Source organism: Melopsittacus undulatus, chromosome 6, assembly GCF_012275295.1.
Source record: "Melopsittacus undulatus isolate bMelUnd1 chromosome 6, bMelUnd1.mat.Z, whole genome shotgun sequence".
NCBI lineage: Eukaryota > Metazoa > Chordata > Aves > Psittaciformes > Psittaculidae > Melopsittacus > Melopsittacus undulatus.
In genome coordinates this window covers 63,703,816-63,723,428 of record NC_047532.1, presented here as the reverse complement: position 1 = coordinate 63,723,428, position 19,613 = coordinate 63,703,816, and the positions used below count along the sequence as shown (strand labels likewise).

General features: G+C 40.2%; 2 protein-coding genes across 2 annotated transcripts in view; both read right to left on the bottom strand.

Moving 5' to 3' along the window:
• Nucleotides 1-451: 451 nt before the first annotated feature.
• On the bottom strand, nt 452-1,569 carry GPR88 (G protein-coupled receptor 88). Its single transcript, XM_034063743.1, has one exon. It carries the CDS (start codon nt 1,538-1,540, stop codon nt 452-454), a length of 1,089 nt encoding a protein of 362 aa, XP_033919634.1. The 5' UTR covers nt 1,541-1,569.
• Nucleotides 1,570-4,602: 3,033 nt separating this feature from the next.
• The window catches only part of CDC14A (cell division cycle 14A), a 58,888-nt gene continuing 43,877 nt past the window's right edge, over nt 4,603-19,613 (bottom strand). The window contains exons 11-16 of the mRNA XM_005141466.3: nt 18,589-18,745; nt 15,713-15,828; nt 15,087-15,134; nt 13,105-13,233; nt 11,961-12,283; nt 4,603-6,403 (exon numbers count right to left, since the gene is read on the bottom strand). Coding sequence (XP_005141523.2) covers nt 6,390-6,403; nt 11,961-12,283; nt 13,105-13,233; nt 15,087-15,134; nt 15,713-15,828; nt 18,589-18,745 — 787 coding nt within the window. The 3' untranslated portion in view covers nt 4,603-6,389. The remainder of the gene's footprint in view (nt 6,404-11,960; nt 12,284-13,104; nt 13,234-15,086; nt 15,135-15,712; nt 15,829-18,588; nt 18,746-19,613) is intronic.

The following is a 19,613-nucleotide window of genomic DNA, read 5'->3' as shown; positions in this document are numbered from 1 at the left end:
TCAAATCGCTACCTCAGAATCTGAAGGGATTACACAGATTTTATAAAGTCTCAAAAACAGCTGTCTGGGTGCCTGCCTCGTATCGACATCTTTAAAGCATAACGACAGGTTAAAGCATAACAACAGTGACGTACGTTGCCATATTTACCAGTTATCCCAGCTTTCTAAATCCGCCGCTTCTGGCTCCAGTCCTGGCCGGCACCCGGGAGCAGAGCTGAAGGGAGTGGGCAGCGGGCAACCCGCACCTCAGCTCCAGACCCTTGGGCTTCCTGACAGCGCGGCCAAAGGAGAGGGGCCAGAGAGCAGCAACAGGAGAACGTTCGAAGCACGGTGCGGTGCCGGGCTCCGGGCCTGGCGGAGGGCGCGGCGGGCGGCCCTCCTCCCTCCGTGAGGTGGCCGCGGGCGGGGAGCGGCCTGAGGGCATGCGGCTGTTCCCGCCCGGCGCTGCCCCTCAGCGGGGCGCGGCGTTGCTGCCGGCGTTGCCCCCCGTTCCCCGCCGCCTGGGCAGCTGCGGGCAGGGCGGTGCGGCGGCGGGGCCGGCGGCGGCCGAGGCGGGCCGCGGTGCGGCTGCGGGCCCGTCGGTGCGGGGCAAGACGGAGCGGGCCGCCCGGCGGAACTCCTCGCTGCGCCACGTGTAGAGCAGCGGGTTGAGGGCAGAGAGGGCGCAGAGCAGCAACCAGCTGGCGGCCTGCAGCGCCGGCGGCGCCGGGCGCAGGAAGAAGCCCAGGAGGCTGACCCAGACCAGCGGTTGCGTGCCCAGCAGGAACACGCAGCACAGCAGCAGGACGGAGACGCTGCTGAGGCGGCGCTGGGAGCGGCGGGGTGGCGGTGGCGCGGCGGGGAAGGGCAGCTGGTGCAGGAGGTGGAAGTTGAGGACGCTGACCCGCTTGGCACTGCCCCGCACCCGCCGCACGATGCCGAGGTAGCAGTGCAACAGCAGCGCCGTCTGGCCCAGCACGGCCAGGGCGAGGAACAGCGCTGTGTAGCGGGAGCTGCCGTCCGCCTGCCGCAGCGGCGGCTGCCGGGCAGAGCCTGGCGTCCAGAGCCCGGGCAGCAGCGGGACCAGGAGCAGGGCGAGGGCCCAGGAGAGACCGATCATGCAGCCCGTGTGCCTCCGCTGGTAGAGGGCCTGGTACACGCTGGGCAGCTTGGTGATGAGCACGTACCTGTTGAAGGCCACCAGCAGGTGAGAGGCAAGGGACACGGTGAGGCCGAGGCCCAAGAGCCCCCCTCGCAGCAGCCGGTACTCTGCGGAGCGAAGGGAGGAGGAGTTGGGCGGCAGCAGCCCCAGCACAGCCTCCTGGGGCATCCACAGGGCGCACACGCTCAGGTCTGCAGCGCAGCCGTTGACGATGAAGGCATTGCTGGTGGTCTGCAGCTTCTTGAAGGAGAAGACCAAATAGATGACCATCACATTGGATAAGGTCCCCGAGATAGCCAAGACTGCGTAGAGCAGCGAGAGGAAGATGCGGGTCCCAGAGGAGTCCTCCCAGAGCAGCAGCAGAGGTGAGCTGGCACTCCAGGAAGAGGCGTTGGGCATCTCGCTGAATGCAGCTCAGGTTTGGCTTCTCCCTGTAAATCCCATCCTGGTCTGGGTCAGAACATCCTGCTGCAGGAGTCCCCCACCAAGCACAAGGGAAGATGTGCAGCTGAGGGACTCTTAAGGCATGTTCCAGTCATACGAGCTGCAAGGTCCAGAACACACAGTTTGCAGTGAGAGAGAATGGCAGTGTCCAAGCCAGGCAGTACTATGAGATCTCACAGTGTGTAGGTAGCAAAGGTGGGCCCACAGGGAGTGGATGGCTGTGAGCAGACCAGAGCACAGCCGAGGATTCTGGAGCTGTGAAAATGTGAAGAGCAGCAGCACCTTGCAATCAGCAGCAGAAACGGTAGCAACTGATACAAAGCTTTGCAGTTTCTCCTATGCCACGCTACGTACACTGTATATCATTTCAGGAAGATTCAGCCTTTCCACTCTTCATGAATTATTCAGCAGATTTTCAACTCGTTAAATCAAGAAAAAAAAAAACCCAAACCCTGTCATGCTCCAGAAATACTGCAACTACACAGTCTGACTCTTCACATTACCAGCTTCCTGGTTCGAACCCGTTTACACAACTTTTGTTTGCAGCAGGCTTTCAAACCAGTATCAGTCACTTCTGTCTTAAACACAATTTATTTACTGGAGAAAATCCTCTGCGAGATACTTCACTTAAAAAAGGATCAGAAATAAAACCAGTTTAAGAGAGCACTATGCTGCAAGCTTAATTTTAGAACTGATCTATAACAACAATATACTTTCCAAATGAAATAATTCAAACACAATAGATGCACAGATCCATGCTAAGACAAAATTCCTTATTTGAGGAAGCTGGTCCTCAGCCTAAATACTCAGTATTTCTTGATTAAACAGCCTGTCTCAGCCCACAGGACAACCTGCTGGAGGTGCCAGTAAGAACACAGATAAAACAGAATCAGTGCAGTGTTTGAAATGATCTCACACCAGAATTGATTCAGAGGGCAAGTCCCAGCAGAGGTGATCAGCAGGTGCTTACATGGACTAAAAGCTGTGTGAAATGCCAGACTTAACACTTCTTTCCCAAATAGACATGAGCTTGTAGTTGGATTCTCTCAGGAGCTCAATGGTGCTTTATTCAAATAGTAATGGAACAGTAGCTGTCTTTACCCTGCACAAGACTTAGTAAGAAAGCAAGTAAAAGAACTTAATATTTCCTCTCAGAAAAGCTTCCCAGAGGAGGAATACTGCTTAATTTTGTGGTGACTGTAGGAGAAAAAGTGCTTTTACAGGTGGGTTATATGTAGGCTACAGAAATAAACGTTCCTGGGTCATAAGGTATAATTTGTATATTGACTAAAGGTATCTTTGTTAAACTCATGGTGCTAACAAATGACAGCACCAAATAATCTATTAGGAAATAATTATAGTTACAATATATGTTCTTTAAGATACTGGAGTTAATGAGTGTGGGTTAACAGATTATTTTTTTGCAACACAGCACATCTTTCCTTTGACAGGCTCATGTTTGCAATTGACAGGACTATTGATCCAAACATGCATTTGTTACCAACAAGAATACCTACGTTCTTCTTTAATTAATTAGATTGCTCATGTACTCCAGGTTAAAGACATACCTCAGTGATTTACTTGATCAGGCCCTTAATTACCGTACTTTTTGCCTGCTGCATTTTACAGTGTAGATCTAATCAAGTGTCAAACCTTTTGAGGCCTTTCATTGTTTAGCTGTCAGTAGAGAACAGTTATTATAGAAACTCAAATCCTCCTCTTTCTGCAGTACTGTAATTGAAAAATATTCTCTAAATCTGTAACAAGAAATCTCTCCCCAAAAAGCTTCATAAAGCATAAAGAGATGATTAACAGTTTTGTAAGGCCAAGGAATCACAGGCCCAGTGAGACATTTAGATCTATTTAACCCATCCTTGACTGTTTATCAAACCTGTTTTAATGATCTCCTGTGCTTGCACTCCCAGGACAAGAAGATACATTTATATATGGGGCAACAGAAATAGTAAAGTTCAAGGAGAAGTGAACAGAGGATAAACAGAGAAACAAATTCCAGGGTATTTCTTAAAAGCTACAAGGTTCTAAAGACCTTCCTGACCTTTCATTGTCCCTAAATTTGTTGTTGTTAGGAAGCAGACTGTAACAGAACATTGGCTATATTTATCTTTCATTTTTAAAAACAAAAAATATGTTGTACATTAGCTGGCATTTATGTATTTTGTATAAGAAGTCTAGAAAAAAAGCTACGGGAGAGGTTCATTCCTATGTACTGGAAACTTCTTATTTAGCTGCCTTTCCTTTGTATTTACTCTACAGATCCAAATCAGCATCCATTAATTTTCTGAGTGTAGTGACAGAAGCATTTATTGTGTTTTTAGATGAGACTTTCACCAGAATTTGTGCAACTTCCAAAGCTCTGTTCCTGGTTTTGCCATTCCTTTAGAGTGGCTGTGTAAGAGTTCCATACTGCCCACATCATCCACTGCAGTACAGACTTACCCAACAGGAATATTAAGCACCCTGGCTAAATAATCATGGGACAGACAAATGTGCTGATAATCAGCAGCAGAGTTTAACCATATTAGCATCATTTGTGACTAGTTTTTAATTGAAAGGAAGGATAAGAAGCTAATGAAAGCATGATGTTTTAGGTTTTTACAAAGACCCTGCTGTTTGTGAGGCTAAGAAACCTGTTACATCTGCAAAAGACAAGGTATAGTACACCTTTAACAGGCATCCTTGTCCAGGAAAAAAAGAGCTTCCTCTATTCAGATACAGCTTTTAAGTTACAGTATTTTCAAATGCAACCTTTACATCATACTGTCAACACGTTGATTAAATACTTGATGCTATACAAAGCAAGTACAAGGTTAGCTAGAGATGTTATAAAAGATATTAATCATACTAATGACTTTGTGCAATGTCACCTTACTTAAAAATACATTACATGCTTTAGAAGAAGGAAGGTGATTTTGAAGAGCTGCTTTTCTATTAGAGATCCAATTTTATTAGTTAGCATCAAAATATCTAACGTAAGAAAAGCCAAGAAACAAGGAGGCTGGATGATAAAGGCATTTTATTGTCAATTAGCTGTATGTATATATATATATATATCTACATTTCAAAATTAAACAATATTTTATCAAGGAAAACTATTCATAACAAAGTACATGACAAAATTCTTTATAAGAGGTAGAATTACCTTACCATTAATCTATAATTAATATACAGTATATTGTATGCACACACATACACTACTTTGTGTGTGTATATGTTACATATACACAGTTGTGGAAAAAGTACAGTATTGCATGAAGGTTTTATTCAGTGATTTATATAGCTGCTCTCAGTATTGCTTAGTAACACTTTCAGTACAGCTTCCCATAGCAATTTGTGAGCATATCTTTTAAATAAATAACGTGGCACTTTAACTTCAGCTGTCAAGCAAATGCAGGGAATTCCTGATCTTTATGAACAGATGGACAATTCAGACAAGTTTGATCTGCAAGTTTCCATAGGTATCAGAAAAACTCCTAGGTAACAGATCTGTTCTGGTTTTGTCTTATAAACTAGTGGCAAATCAAGTCCTTTTTTTTTTGCTTACTGTGCACTTGTGGAGTTGTGAAAATTTCCCATGGGATCTCTAGTGCTTCACTGTGACACCTTCATTCCCAATCCACTTCCTAATTACACCTGATTAAACTACACATTAAAGAGCATCTTTACTACTGCAAAAACGTTCTGTGAAACAGGAACTTACATGAGCTATGTGTTTAACAGCAGTTTGCAAACTAAAATGTTCACAAAACATCCAATTGATATTCAAACTTACATAATTGATAAGTGAAAATTTAACATACTTCCAACATCTTTGCTAATGAAAGTGTACACATACTGCCAAATGTAGGTTAAAACCATGTAAGTAATGCAGCACTGCCTAACTCACTGTACATACACAGTTTTACCAACTTCAGTCAGGCCTACCTTCATTTTTGCAGCATGTATTGCATAGCTAAATGTAATATTCTACATTGTGAAGAAAGTGAAAACATGCCTTTAAAACAAAGGAAAGAAAGCATTAATTCTAAAATTGAATCATCAAATAAATCACTTTCTCTTTGCAGCTGAACATGTAAGTTCCATCTCAACCAACATTTTCCCTTTATTTTTCTTTCACAGCATTTCCTTATGAAACATTAGCAGCTGGAAGTAGGAAGAGACTGTGCATCAAGTGCTTTTATTCGATAGTGCAATAACTAGTTTCTCACTAGACTTCCATTATGTTACCAGAAGACCAAGTAGCAAAAAAGTAATTACATTAGGCTCTAAGCAAGAATGGTGGACCCCTACACCAAGAAAAACTTCTTGTTCATAAAAAATTTGTATCTTTGATAAACATGTACAAATTCTTTAAAACACACACTTTTTGGTAGCAAAGTGGACACTAAATTAAAATATATTCTAATTTTTACATCATTTTTATATATATTGCTTACCAAAATATTTTCTACATACATATTTTAACACTGTACACAAGTTAATAAATGTCTTAATGAAACTCATTAGAAATATATTCAAGCTGTCTCAACATTAAAAATTTAAATCTGCATATAACATGGGGTAAGAACTTCCATAAATTTAACATCAGTGCAGCTGCAGTAGTCAGTAACAAGAAATTTCTGCCTGTTAAGAAGTCTCCTCTTTGTTAAGAGTTTAATATGTACTGGGTATTGAAGATTCCTCCTCTGAGCAAGCAGTTTCCTTCCTGAAGTTCTTCATGAATGACTTGGATTTTAAGAGTTCAGCAGGTTTCACCAAAGCAGCAAGGCTTTAGTACTGAACATACTCAGACTGAAGGGACTGTACAGAGAAGAAAAACTGATTAAAACTCAATGGGGAGGTTACATTGGTATATAATATGCATTTTGCACTTAAGCAGTACAGAAAGGACAGGAAGGAGGAGTTAGGATAAGATTAGAGAAGTGTTGCAAATCCTTGAAAATGCCACCTTAAAACAATACCTTAAAAATGTATTGGGAAGACAGGGGGTTGAAACTGGTTGAGCTTTAAGGTCCCTTTCCAACCCAAACCAGGCTGGGATTCTGATGAGTAAGAAGTCTTATCTGAGAGAGCTTTTCACTGGACTAGTTATAAATAAATAGCAAATAAAATCCCCAAATCATATCTTAAAACTGCATCAATTCATCAGAATACGAGAGAACTACTGGAGAAAAGCATGAATCCCAAGAAAGCTCAGAACCTTGGAGTCTTCCATTTTCCCACTATTCTTAACTACTTCCTATAGAAATGCTCTCTGTTATATACAGTGAGAAGTGCATAACAGATTAGAGCTCTAACTAGTATGGCAAAACCACATTTTTCTGTATCTTAGGTCTCAGTGTGTATTTCTAAAGTTGTCTTTTAAAAGCATTTTCACATCCTGAAGATCAGAGACCATCTGGATATTCCTTCCTAGGTTTAAAAAGTGCTGTCAGCATGTAAAGATTTGAATACCACTGACTAAAAAGGGTCTGTTTTTAGCACTGAATGGATTCAAAATGAAGGGTATCATTTAGTAGAAAATGCAAAATTAAACAGAAATAATGTTTTCCTTGTATGTATGTTTTCATCATAGGCTCAGAATCACTGTGGAATCACCAAACACAATCATAAAAGCTTTCCCCCTCATTCCATTCTCTAACAATCATTCTGGATTATTAGCTTTGGGGAGAGCACTTGTCAAGCTATTTATTACATGTGTAAGAGTGAGACAGAAGGAACGGCTCTCAAAGCTTACTCGTTTTCAGATGTGTATTTTAATCATCAGAAAGGTTGTTAACTTAATCAGAGCAGCATTTGAGATGAATCCTTCAGAACTGAATTCCAAGTAAAGTTGATTAACAAATATTAAAAAATACATTAAATTTAATTACACACTCATATATTGTGCAGTACAGATTCATTTAAGCTTGGACAAATGAAATATGACCAGAAAGCACTGTATGCTTCTGGTAAGCCTGGGAATAGCTAGCATTAGTTGACAAAGAACTATGAACCCCAGCCCTTTACTTTGCAGACAGTAGTAACCAAGAATTCCACATCAGGATTTAAATAAAAAAATCCATAAATTAAAGATTTTGAAGTTTAAACGTGGTTAGCTTGTTTGCTTTTGCAGTTACGTAATTTGTGCCCTTAAATCTCTTCACGTTGTCCAAAGAGACTGATTGTAACAGTTCAAAGGTTGTAACTGTGATTTTTTTTTCCTTTTTAAATATTTTGAATTTTCTATTTTAAAATTTACATTCCTACCTCCTGTTTGCAGGGACTCAAAGGATGTCCTGTGATTCTGAAAGCTTTATTCAAAACAAATGATCCCAGTCCACTTTCACAAGGCCTATGCTGGTATTTAACAAAATCTCTTCTAAAGCAGAGGTAAAAATAGAAGGAAAAAAAACAAAGGGAACTGCTGAACTGCAATGATGAGAGTATAAAAATCAGTTAATTGAGTAGAATTTTCAGTGTATCCCTACAGTGGTCCCATGCAGTCTCAAGCTTTTCATTTTATACCCAAGTATCAGATGTTTAAACAAAGAATTAGCTCCACTACAGTTAACCATATCTAATGAAGTTCATGCTGAAGCAACTGCTTAGATCACTATCCTTCTTCAACAAGAGGCACAGAAAGCCTCCTGGAAGAGAAAAGTCACAGATCCACCTGAGCACTAGAACCGTATTCACAAGCATTTAATTTGAGGACCAAGTGAGCTGTGAGTCAGCTTTCAAGAGGGAGCCTCCCCAAGAGCATTCAGGACAATTTGTTAGCACCTGAATGTGCCCTTTTTCCAGACAACTGCAGTAAGTAATGTAAGAGTTTTGAACTGAGCATCAACTCTCCTAAACCACTGCTGCAACACTCCTGTTTGCAGCAGGCAAGAATTACCCTGAATCCACAAGATCCACTAAAATAAATCTATGTTACAGAAAATGCATAGGCACTTAAGGTAATCCTTTGTGTTTGCTGAATTACCGGATCAGGAAGATACACTGGTGCTTGTCTCTCTTTTTTCAAAGGCTGTCCTATATTCATTAATGGGAAGCTTTTATTAAGTAACACATATAAAGATGATGTATATAAATTTTAAAACACTGCTAACACTTCACTTTTTTGAGCATTTTCCATCTTGCCAGTTTCCATGACAGCTATAGAAGCAAAAGGTGACTCATCCCAAGACTACCCAGTTACACACTTTTCCATAAAAATATGTTTTAAAGAGTGATATTCGGATTTATAATTACAAAGTCAAAGTCTTATTGTGATACCTTAAATGCAGTTCTACTCGGTAAGAATATTTCTACCAATTATAATTGTGAGAGATTCTGTTAAATCAAAACATCCCATTTGCAAATAAAACATTCCTTCTATTTGGCTAGAATAGCAAGTTTTCTAGTCTGTGAAAACAAGCTTTTTTTTCTAGTCCATCAGCATACAACAGAAGAAACGCGATAAAAAGGAAATGGATTATGAGCTTATGCTGATGAAGGACAAAACCATTAGGAAAACATAGCTGACAACAAGAGGAAGTGACAGTCATGTTTGGGATTTGTCTGTGGAACAACAGTATTAATAAATGTTTTTAAAGATTTTCATTTTAAACAGGAAAAGGAAAAAGTACTGAATAACTTCTCCATACTGAAGAAACAAAATAATACATACTTGCATTGCATAAAACTGAAGTTCCCAATTTCCTCACTAATGAGATTGAAGAAAAAAAATTAGGACTGCAATTTTACTGTTCTAACCATCATAAAAATGCTTGTGCACCACTTGTTCTGATTGTTAACAAACTTAGAATGATGATTTTCTAAAATCAGAGTACTTGTACAATTACAGAGGGGTAGCTAGAAATCTAACTCAGGTAAGGGAGCTTCTGCTAGTAAAAAGAGGAGGAATATAATTCTTAGTGTTCAAGAGTTCTCTGATGCACTAAGTTAAATGAATAAACATTAACACCAGTGTATGGAATAGGCTTCTGTCAAGTACGGCATCTGATGTGCTCCAATTAGAAAGAAGTGCAATGCAATGCAAATGCTTCCAGCAACAAGACTAAGGGTTGTCTGTCAAGACTTCCAAGTCATTTCAGCATCTAAAGCAGTCAAGTGGAAATCATTAAATAGAATTCTGCTTTAAACAGAGTTCTGCCAACCAGTACTGTTGGTATTAAGGCTTGATGCTACTCCAGATTTTGCTCAGAGCTCAAGACCACTGATGAATATCACCAAAACCAAAACAGCTGAATGTCAGTGGTTGAAGTGGTGAAACACAGCATTGTCCATGGTTGGTTAATAGGTCCTATTAAGAAGGGGGTGGGAGTGAGGGGGAAGATGCTGCTTTTCCATAGAGTTCCACATAAAAAATAAACAGCAATGCAGAACATTGGACTAAAATACAAGTCAGTGTCTCTCATGAATTCCCAATGTATTACAGTTAACGAAGCCAACACAAGCTATGAATTTCTAAGCTCGCCAGCACTGAGGAATAGCTTTCTGTACCTGAAAAATGAATTTAAAAGTGTTGCATCTACTTATTGAGAAGGGATTTTCAACACTTGTAAAAGCATTTGAACACTTTCCTAAAGGATCTTTGAGCCAACTTAGCTTATTGGAAGACAATCAAGTTGAGATGACTAGCATGAAATACCTTCCTGACAAGAAAATAGGGTAATAAAGGACTATAACCGTGACACAATAAAGAGATACAAGTTTCAGATTGAAAGTGAAATTACTGTATTCAACCAGTGGGACTAAGTACCAAGAAAAATTATATTCTCTTCAAAATAAACCAATATCAAGATGGATGTGTTAGCAAGTAAGTCAGGGGCTCCCTACCACACAGAAAGCATTCAGAGATTAAATGATCAAATAATAGACTCATTTTAGACACCATTACATCCCCGGAACTACACTCAACTCAGTCGATTGTACTTAAATCAGGTAACAGTTCAGTGCACTCCACTGTGATTGCGACAGACACACAAGGTCATGGGGTGTATTTAGAAGCACATGCAACATTCAGGACATGGTTGAAAACCATCTTCCAAGCAGGAAAGCAATTTAACCATTGTCATATTGAAATATGGTTGCTTCACAGGTAACTCAGAAATGCCCTGATTACACACAATGTGTATTAGGTGTTTAAAGGAAGGAGACCGGCCACACTCAAAACCAGTAGCAGGTACAACACTAAAACTTTAGAAGAAAACAATTTATCAGTAATAAGGAAACAGGAGAGAAAAGTGTCATATTCTGAAGTTAATTTTATATGAAGACAGTTTCATTTCCAGGAGCTAAAATATAAAACTCAGAAATGTTGGTACTACTGAAGAGAGGCTGGTAGGTTCCATTAATTGTGGGCAATATATTCTATTAAAAACACAACACTAAGTTTAGTAGGATATCACATCTTTTCAAACTGTATCAAATCAACTGTAAATTATTTGTAGATATACAGTAGTAAATATGTTTATTTTTTCCCTAAAATATCTGAAGTTATTTCTGATTTCATAACTGAGTTATGAGTTTCTATAGTCTCTCTTTTCTGCATTTTGTAGAGTCACTTTCAAGTTGCATTTAATTTCTCCTTGCATCCTCTTCATACAGACTTCCTCACAGGAAAAGGGCACAAAATAAGCCCAAAGCAGCACTGGTACAGGCTGCCCAAGGAAGCTGTGAATGCTCCAACTCTGGCAGTGTTAAGGCCAGGTTGGACAGACCCTTGAGCAACATGGCCTAGTGCGAGACATCCCTGCCTGTGGCAGGGGTTGGAACTGGATGATCTTAAGGTCCCTTCCAACCCGAAGCAGTCTGGGATTCTATGGTTCTAAGTTGCCAAGGAATGAAAGCTAAAATGGTGAGACCATCAGAAATATCTTTCTCAAATACTTTTTCCATTTGTTATTAGAAAAGGACTAAGTTTCATGTCAAGTAGACTCGTTTTTCACACAAACCCTACCTGTAAGAATGTTGTACTCTTAGTATGATACACAAAAAAAGCTTTTTAAACTTTATTACTGCATGAAGATTAAGATACATAATAAAAGATGTTATAGATAATTTGAAATTGAAAAAAAAAATCTAATGGGCAAGAAGGTCCATAAAAAGATACCAGGAAAGGTGTTAGCTGAAGTTCAGGAGTAATTTATTTTCATGAACCTACTTCATCTAGATGCTTGAAAGAGGTGGAAAAAAAGCAGATGAAATGAGAATTACTTTCAAGGTAAGAGACAAAGCTATTGTTCAGAAACATGAAAGGAAGTCAGAGAATCATGCTGAGATTGTTTTGCAACACCTTTGCTTGCAGAAGCAAGTAAGATCAGCATTGCTCAGATGCCTGACAGTGCTGTTGTAACTATGAACTTACAGGAATTCACTGACTCTGGGATCGTGCTGGAGGAGTCATAAGGCCCATAAAGGAAGGTTGATGCATACACATGTGTCACGGCGCTGGGAAAACTGGTTTGGCTGCTCAGGCTGTTGCCACTACTGCTGTTTCTGTTGTACAAGTTGTTGTTCAGTTCAGGGTTATTGCTGGGAGGCAGCTGCAAGCTCCCATTCAAGTGGCTGGAGATATGGCTTACAGAAAAACCTGTCCTAGAGGACAATGATGTCAGTTTGCTCTCATCATCATCTGAAGCAGCGTACAGGTTCCCTAGAGAACTGGCTAGTCTGGAGTTTACGGAAACACTGAATGGAAAACACACATGGTGAAAAAAGAAAAATATACACAAGATATGTACAGATACACACAGAAAAAATAATGGACAATTCAGAAGACATTAAATAAATAATATAGACCAATCTGAAATTACTTGTGTTCATCTTCTAGCTCTCAACTAATGAAACCCAGAATTCTTTGTCAGGCGTTCCCAAACCTGGCTTATTCATGCACTACCATGGCTATCTTTCACCTCTACCAAACTGTATGCCCATGAAGGAGGTTGTGTTAAAAGGTTTAGGCAGTGTCTGATCCACACGGAAGTATTTTATGTACATGGAGCAGTTTAAGAACTCCCCTTCTGTTTCCTGAAATCAGTAATGTGATACGAGTCCTCAAGTAACCAGGAAGTAGTATGATAAATTTTGAGAACAAAAATAGGATGCCCTGAAATACCTCTTTATTTTCTTCAAGTAAGTATTTGTGCCCAGAGGTTGTTAAAACTGCATCAATTATTCTAAATTTCACTTAACATCCATCATTACTTAGTACAATAGTAATAATGGGTTCATAAAATTAAAGATCACTCAGTATTCTTCTGTCATTAACAGTGAATAGACTTGTGGGAATACTTGATATAACCCTACCAAAACTCTCATGCCAGCAGTGTAAGTGTTGGGTTTTTGTTTGGTTTTTAAATCTGCAGGCAGCTAGTTTGGCTGGTGGAGCAGCTAATCACTCTGGAAGAGACCTTCTTACAGCCAAGAACAGCAAGCCTTTCATAGACTACATATGTGCTGAAAACCATTGTGTACCGTTATACCAAAATGAGAAGAAAAAACCCCCAAACCTTTTAAGGTTAGAGCCCGAGGATGTGGGAATTCTGCTTATTCTTTCTGCAGATGGTGAATGAACTGCCATCACTTTGGAGGCCTTCAGAGGAGACATGGATCCTTCTGTGCTACCTGAAGTATTGAGTCTAAAGAGAGCATAGAGTTTTAGTGAGAAGTAAGGTTATCATGAAAATATACATCTCAGAAACTCACAGACCCTTCTAGTATGGTATTCCAGACTGGTATTCTAAGAAGTGGGAATTCTCAGGTGGGAGTTCTCAGGCTAAGAACTCAATAGTGCAAACACAACAGTCCGCCTGCTCTTAAATCTCTTTGTAATAAACTTTTCAAAGATTCCACTCAGGTTGTTCCCCTGCTGTACCATATGGTGCAGCTATAGCTGGAAGTGTGGGGCACTGGACTCTCAAAAATTTTAGCATTACAGCTGGCCATATTCACTTATTAAAAGCTAGCAAATAAACAGCCTCACAGTAGAATGAAGTTCTCTCCATCTTTACACCAGGGGATATTATTATGATCAGCTCCTAAATGATGAAAAACCTTGGTACAAGTCTCCAGCCACAAGCACAGAATGACATTGAGGAGAAATAGCTTTCACTCCACACCAAGGAAGGGTAAACAGACACCTCCAAAGTTGGACATTTGGAGTAATCTGTTTCCAAAATCCAGGTTGTCACAAAACTGAAGAGAATGTGTTCCTTTCAATATTAATACTTTCTAATGACAGTTTTTATCTTGCATGTTGTATTTTAGATGCAGTGGGGTAAAGGACACAATGAGACTCAATTCTGCCATTCCTGTAACTCTTAAAAATAAATTTTCACTCCACATTTTATTTGCTTTTGGGGAGCACAGTTGGTGCTGATTTGAGATTAGCACAGGTCATAAATGAAAATTTAGAAAATGAGAAGAAACTAATGATTTTATTGGCTCCACAGAAAGTTCTAAGCAAAGCCTGTAGTAAAGTATCTACTGAGGACCCTGTATGAAAAGGTACTAAAATTCAGTATTTATCTTCTAAAGAACAGCACTGGTTGTATCCACTAAGCAATACCTCTACTTCATCTACTAAACCAAAACTGGCAAAAATTGTGATATGCAGACAGCACGTAGCCAGTTTAGGCATTTGAGACAGAGATAAAGTGGTTATGGGTTAACTGGTGGGTTGGTTTTAGGTAGGATAGTTAATTTTCTTCATAGCCTCTAGCATGGGGCTGTGGTTTGGATTTGTGCTGCACACTGCGTTGATGACACAGGGGTGTTTTAGTTTCCACTGAGCAGAACTCACACAGGGTCAAGGCTGTTTCTGCCTCTCACCCCACGAGCAAGAAGGCTGGGGGTGCACAAGGAGCTGGGAGAGGACGCAGCTGATCCCAAGGGACCAAAAGGGATACTTCAGACTGTACGGAGTCAGGCTCGGCACATAAAGCTGGGGAAAGGAGGAGGAGTTACAGCATTTGTCCTCCCAAGTAACGGTTACGCATGATGGAGCCCTGCTGTCCTGGAGATGGCTGAAGCCTGACCATGGGAAGTGGTGAATGAATCCCTTGTTCTGCTTTGCCTGTGTGTGTGGCTTTGGATTTCCCTGTTCAACTGCATTTGTCTCAACCCATGAGTTGTTTCCCCACTTTCACCCTTCCATCCCACTGAGGGGAGGTAAGTGGGAGGCTATGCAGTGCTTAGTTGCTGCCTGGGGTTAAATCACCACCGTTACTCATCTTTCACTGCAGAGCACCATCAATACAAGAAAACATGACTGAGGAAATTACCTGTATGTGCTAATTATTTATTAAGAAGAATAGGGTATCCCTGAAGCAGAGCTGTTCCTCTCTGTCCCTTATATTCCCACCAGTATCTGCAGGTGTTAAAGTCTTATCAGAAGTCTGAAATTGCTTATAAATTGGAGTGATAATTTAAAACACTGAAAATACAAGCTCTGAGTGGTATCCATTGAGAACTATAATGTTAAAGTTAATACCTGAAAGGTTGTGATTGTGACCTTGTGTGCAGTTTTGTGTCTTGCAGCCTAAAGGAACAAAAGCAGTAGTCTTTATCAAACCATAAAGAGCCTTTCCCCTCTGGCAAAGCATGCTCCCATGTCTCATCCTGGCTTTAAAGTACGAGACTAATAAGAGTTAGGAATTAGTTAGGAAAATTAGTTAGGAAAAAGTTAGGAAGAGTTAGGACAATCATTATTTTCATTTACAGTTAAAAACCAGAAGTATTTCAGGTTTATTTTCAAACTTCACATTTGTACTGGTTCTGAGAAGTTTAACATTTACATATAGGGAGTACAGAAAATTATAGATAGGTAGAGAAAGTTCACTGAAGAATATTTTGCTTGAGACAAAAGCTTTAAAGTGCTAGAGAGAAATCTGTAGGTTTTGAGGTATTTTTACTTCATCTTTTACTGCTATATAATAAGTAGGTAGCCTGAACAGGGTGACAGAAAACCATCAACTCTGCAACTAATAGTTATATATTGAGAGATAGTTCCACCACAGAAGATGGTACAACAACAAAGGCCATGTACTTGCCATAAAGATCTGATAGGACTGACTAAATTTCAAATCATGGCTTCCCTCAGAATTCATTTACACTTACCTCAGAGCTCCACCTGTACTAGAACATGTCCGTCTCCGTGTTTTTAAGGCATTGAGCTTATCTCCCTGTGTCATGCCATCTTGAGCTTCCACATGTGCATTGTCTTCAAACTCATTCTGGGAAACATGAAGCATGCAAGCAAGGAAATTCATCAGATCCTTAGCAGTAGTTTCGAAGTGCTGAACATCTCCTTTGCAAAGGCTGTGATTTAAAAGGCTAATCCCTCTGCATGGATGGGGCACTGCTCTGTCCTTGCACAGTTCAGTAAACTCTGTCACTCACTAGAGGCTTTTTGCAGAATCTGACCTCAAAGTGAGTTCAGGACGGCTCGAGTCTAGTGCCAGTATTTATTTACTTAAAAGAAGTGAGTTTTTATAGGACATAAAATTCAACTCCTTCCTCCAGAAGTATTTTTAGTTATGCTCGATGTGGAAGGGAAGCAGCAACACACAACTTTGTGGAACACACAAGAGAAGGAAGAAATTTAGATAACATTGTGTGTCCTGCAAGTGTCCACTGTCCTAACCATACTGTGAACTGGCAACACTGTTTAAATGCCCATTTATATTTTCTGACTCAAAATAGGCTTTTCTAAGACCCAAGTATTAAGCAGAGAACAGTTTCTTAAGTAGCAGAGAAGTATGAAGCTACACAAAGCAAGGGGAGAACTGTGATTGTTTAAATTGCCAAATGAAAACAACTCATACCAGCTATCACAGAATCCCAGGATCATCAGTGTTGGAAGGGGCCTCTGGAGCTCACCCAGTCCAGCCCCTGCCAAAGCAGGGCCACCCAGAGCAGGGCACACAGGAATGTGTCCAGGTGTGTTTGGGATGTCACCAAAGAGAGAGACTCCACAACTCCCTGGGCAGCCTGTGCCAGAGCTCTGACACCCTCATGTAAAGTTTTTCCTCATGTTGAGGTGAAACTTGTTGTATGTTAGTTTATGGACATTATGCTTCATTTGACCTCAGACAAGTGCTTGTTTGCATTACTGCAGTTCCTATTATGCCTAAGTGACCTTGCTGTTCTGCAGAAAACAGAATAGTGAGTGCTTTGTAAAATTTGCAATACCAGTCTAGCCTGGATATAAGCCTGACATTACAAATGACAGCAGACCTTCTGGTTTAAGCTGTATCTTTTCCTGCTTCCTTCTACTTCTCTTCCCCTGAGTCTTTGTATTGTGGATACACTACTTTTTATGTTAATTTGGATTAATGGACTTAGTGAGAGTAGCTGCAAGCCAGAAGAGCAAAGATACATTCTATTTACATGACCAGCACTTGCAACTTTACAAGGGCCTGTAGGGGCAGGCCAAGGGGAATGGCTTTAACCTGCCAGAGAAGAGACTGAGATGAGCTCTTAGGCAGAAGGTCTTCCCTTTGAGGGTGCTGAGGTGCTGGCACAGGGTGCCCAGAGAAGCTGTGGCTTACCCATCCCTGGCAGTGCTCAAGGCCAGGGCTTGGAGCAACTGGCTCTAGTGTGAGGTGTCCCTGCCCGTGGCAGCAGGTTGGAACTGGATGAGCTTTAAGGTCCCTTCCTCCCTTAACCAAAACCAGTCTGTGAATCTATGTTGAATAGTTCCTGCCATTAACTCAGACAAAAGATTTACAGAAGTAGTAACACAGTAAGAATTAATCCAAATCACGTAAAGGTCCAAGTGTTGCATTAATTATAGGACAACATAAAGATTTTAGCTAGATTTTACTGAGGATTATCTGCTAGGCCACCCTTCTCTCAATGCTGATGAATTTTGTTTCACTGTCTTTCCCTGCCCAACAGTTACTGCATGTAGCTGTTCTGTCCTCTGATTCTGAGCCCTTACGCATTTGGGGGACTGGAAACATTGCTTCTGTTTGAGCTTCTAAAGAGCCCAGTATAAAGAGGTTTTGAAATATAACCAAATATCCAAAGAGATAAAGATGTAAGTTAAATGTTCTGAAATCTGAATATTAACTTTAACATGACATCTGTAAAAAAATTAAATACACATAGTACAGAGAGGTTTACAGTAGAATAAAGTGCTACTGTGAATTTGTATTGTGAACTTGAACATAAGCTGCTACAAAGTGTCTATGTAGTTGGGTTACCTGCAAGTAAGTTGCCTTGAATATTGGAAGCAGTAAAGTTGCAGTAGTAGCTCAGATTTAAAAACATTACTTTTACCTATAGAGCTGTGTGCCAACTCTTTTCATTTGGTGTACGAGATCATCCCTACACAGTGTATATTTTCCAGTTAGAAATCTAAGTATTTAACTTTATGTATCTCAGGCCATAAACTTTTATATTCCATAGTACCTTTACAGATGATGATAGATCATGAGACAGATGCCCATGACATCCCTGTTTTTTTACATCAAGTTAAGGACTCCGTCAGCTCTTATCACAGAGCTAAGACAGCATTAATCAAACACATAGTTCCTCTAAACTGCTTCTTACAGATACTGTAGGAAATTCACCCAGAATCATAAAATCACATTCGCCCACATTTCATGCCTGTGCTTCCAATAAATACATTTAGGGTAAGGACTTTACAGTTATCAGTAATCCATAACACTGATAAAGGGATGGCCATCCATATGCTCATGCATTATTAGCTAGAAATTTGGAATAAATCCATTTTCAGGAAGAGAACCAATTTATTTTTATCCAATCAACAACTGAAACCCCTAAAAGAATAACCTGAAATAATGCAAGTTTTTGAAGTCTGAAGAAATACCTGCATCAGTTTAAACCAGAACTTGTGAAACCAGAAAGTTGTGAAAAAGCAACCAAGTACTAAAACAAGCCTAAAAAAATTAAACATTATCTATAGCTAGTTATTAACAGATCAACTCCATCTCTGCTTATTTGAAATCTTCCCTACAACCTCCTACCTGCCTGTATTGATCCAAAACTTGTACTTTATTTAAGCTGTCACTGATTGAAATGTCCTTCAAGCCACAAAGAACTCTGTTAATGTTTCCATCAAGGACTCGCTGTTTCTGCTTCGATTGGATGAGATCTCCCTCCAGCCATAACATTGCTTGCTTCCTTTGGGATACAAAACAAATCAATTCCTATCAACAAAGGTGCAGACACATAAACCCAACAGGAAAGCATGCTGCTCACATGGATTGCTAAAAATCCCATAGATTCTGTACATCTTTATCTGGAAAGAACATGAATTTCAATTTATCACAAAAAAGAAACCCCAGCAAACCCAGAACATTTTCAGTGGTTAAAAATAACAACAAACCCCACAGAACCACTAAACAAGTCTGTAGCCATCACAGAAATATTACAGGTAGTGAAACTTGAACTTACAAACCCCAACTGAGTAAAGAGATGAACTAAAGAGGAATTAGTAGTGGTATTTTAATGGATTTTAAAACACAACTTCAAGATTCATTTAAAATAATGCTTTTATGTAATGTGGAGAACAAATGATGACACAGCATTTTCCAACTTGTTACTAGTGTGAGCTATATGTATATAAAGATGCAGTAAAATCACAGCTGACCTGTACAGTGGAAGTGGTTACAGACATTTAAAGTTGAATGGGACTCTGGTATCAGTTTGCAGAAAATAAAAGCTCATATATTTAAGACATAATGCTATGATGTGCATGGGCCAAGCAGGCTTTTGTTGATGCGATTGTGTTATTCCTGAATAAGGAAGTTGCTGGGTAGGTACCATTCGTGACAGTTCCACCCAAAAACAGAGACTCCACTACGTATTATCGTAACAAAATCCAAGCCTTACACTGAACAGAGGAAAAAAGAACAAGGAATTCAGTCAGAATATACTTGCACTGGAAATTTTTCTTTGTTTGAAAGTATTATGGCAAAGCTCAAGGGCCAAGCAGTCTGAGCCAACTGCCTAAACCTGCTCCATAATACAGAGAAAGGTAAGCACTTTG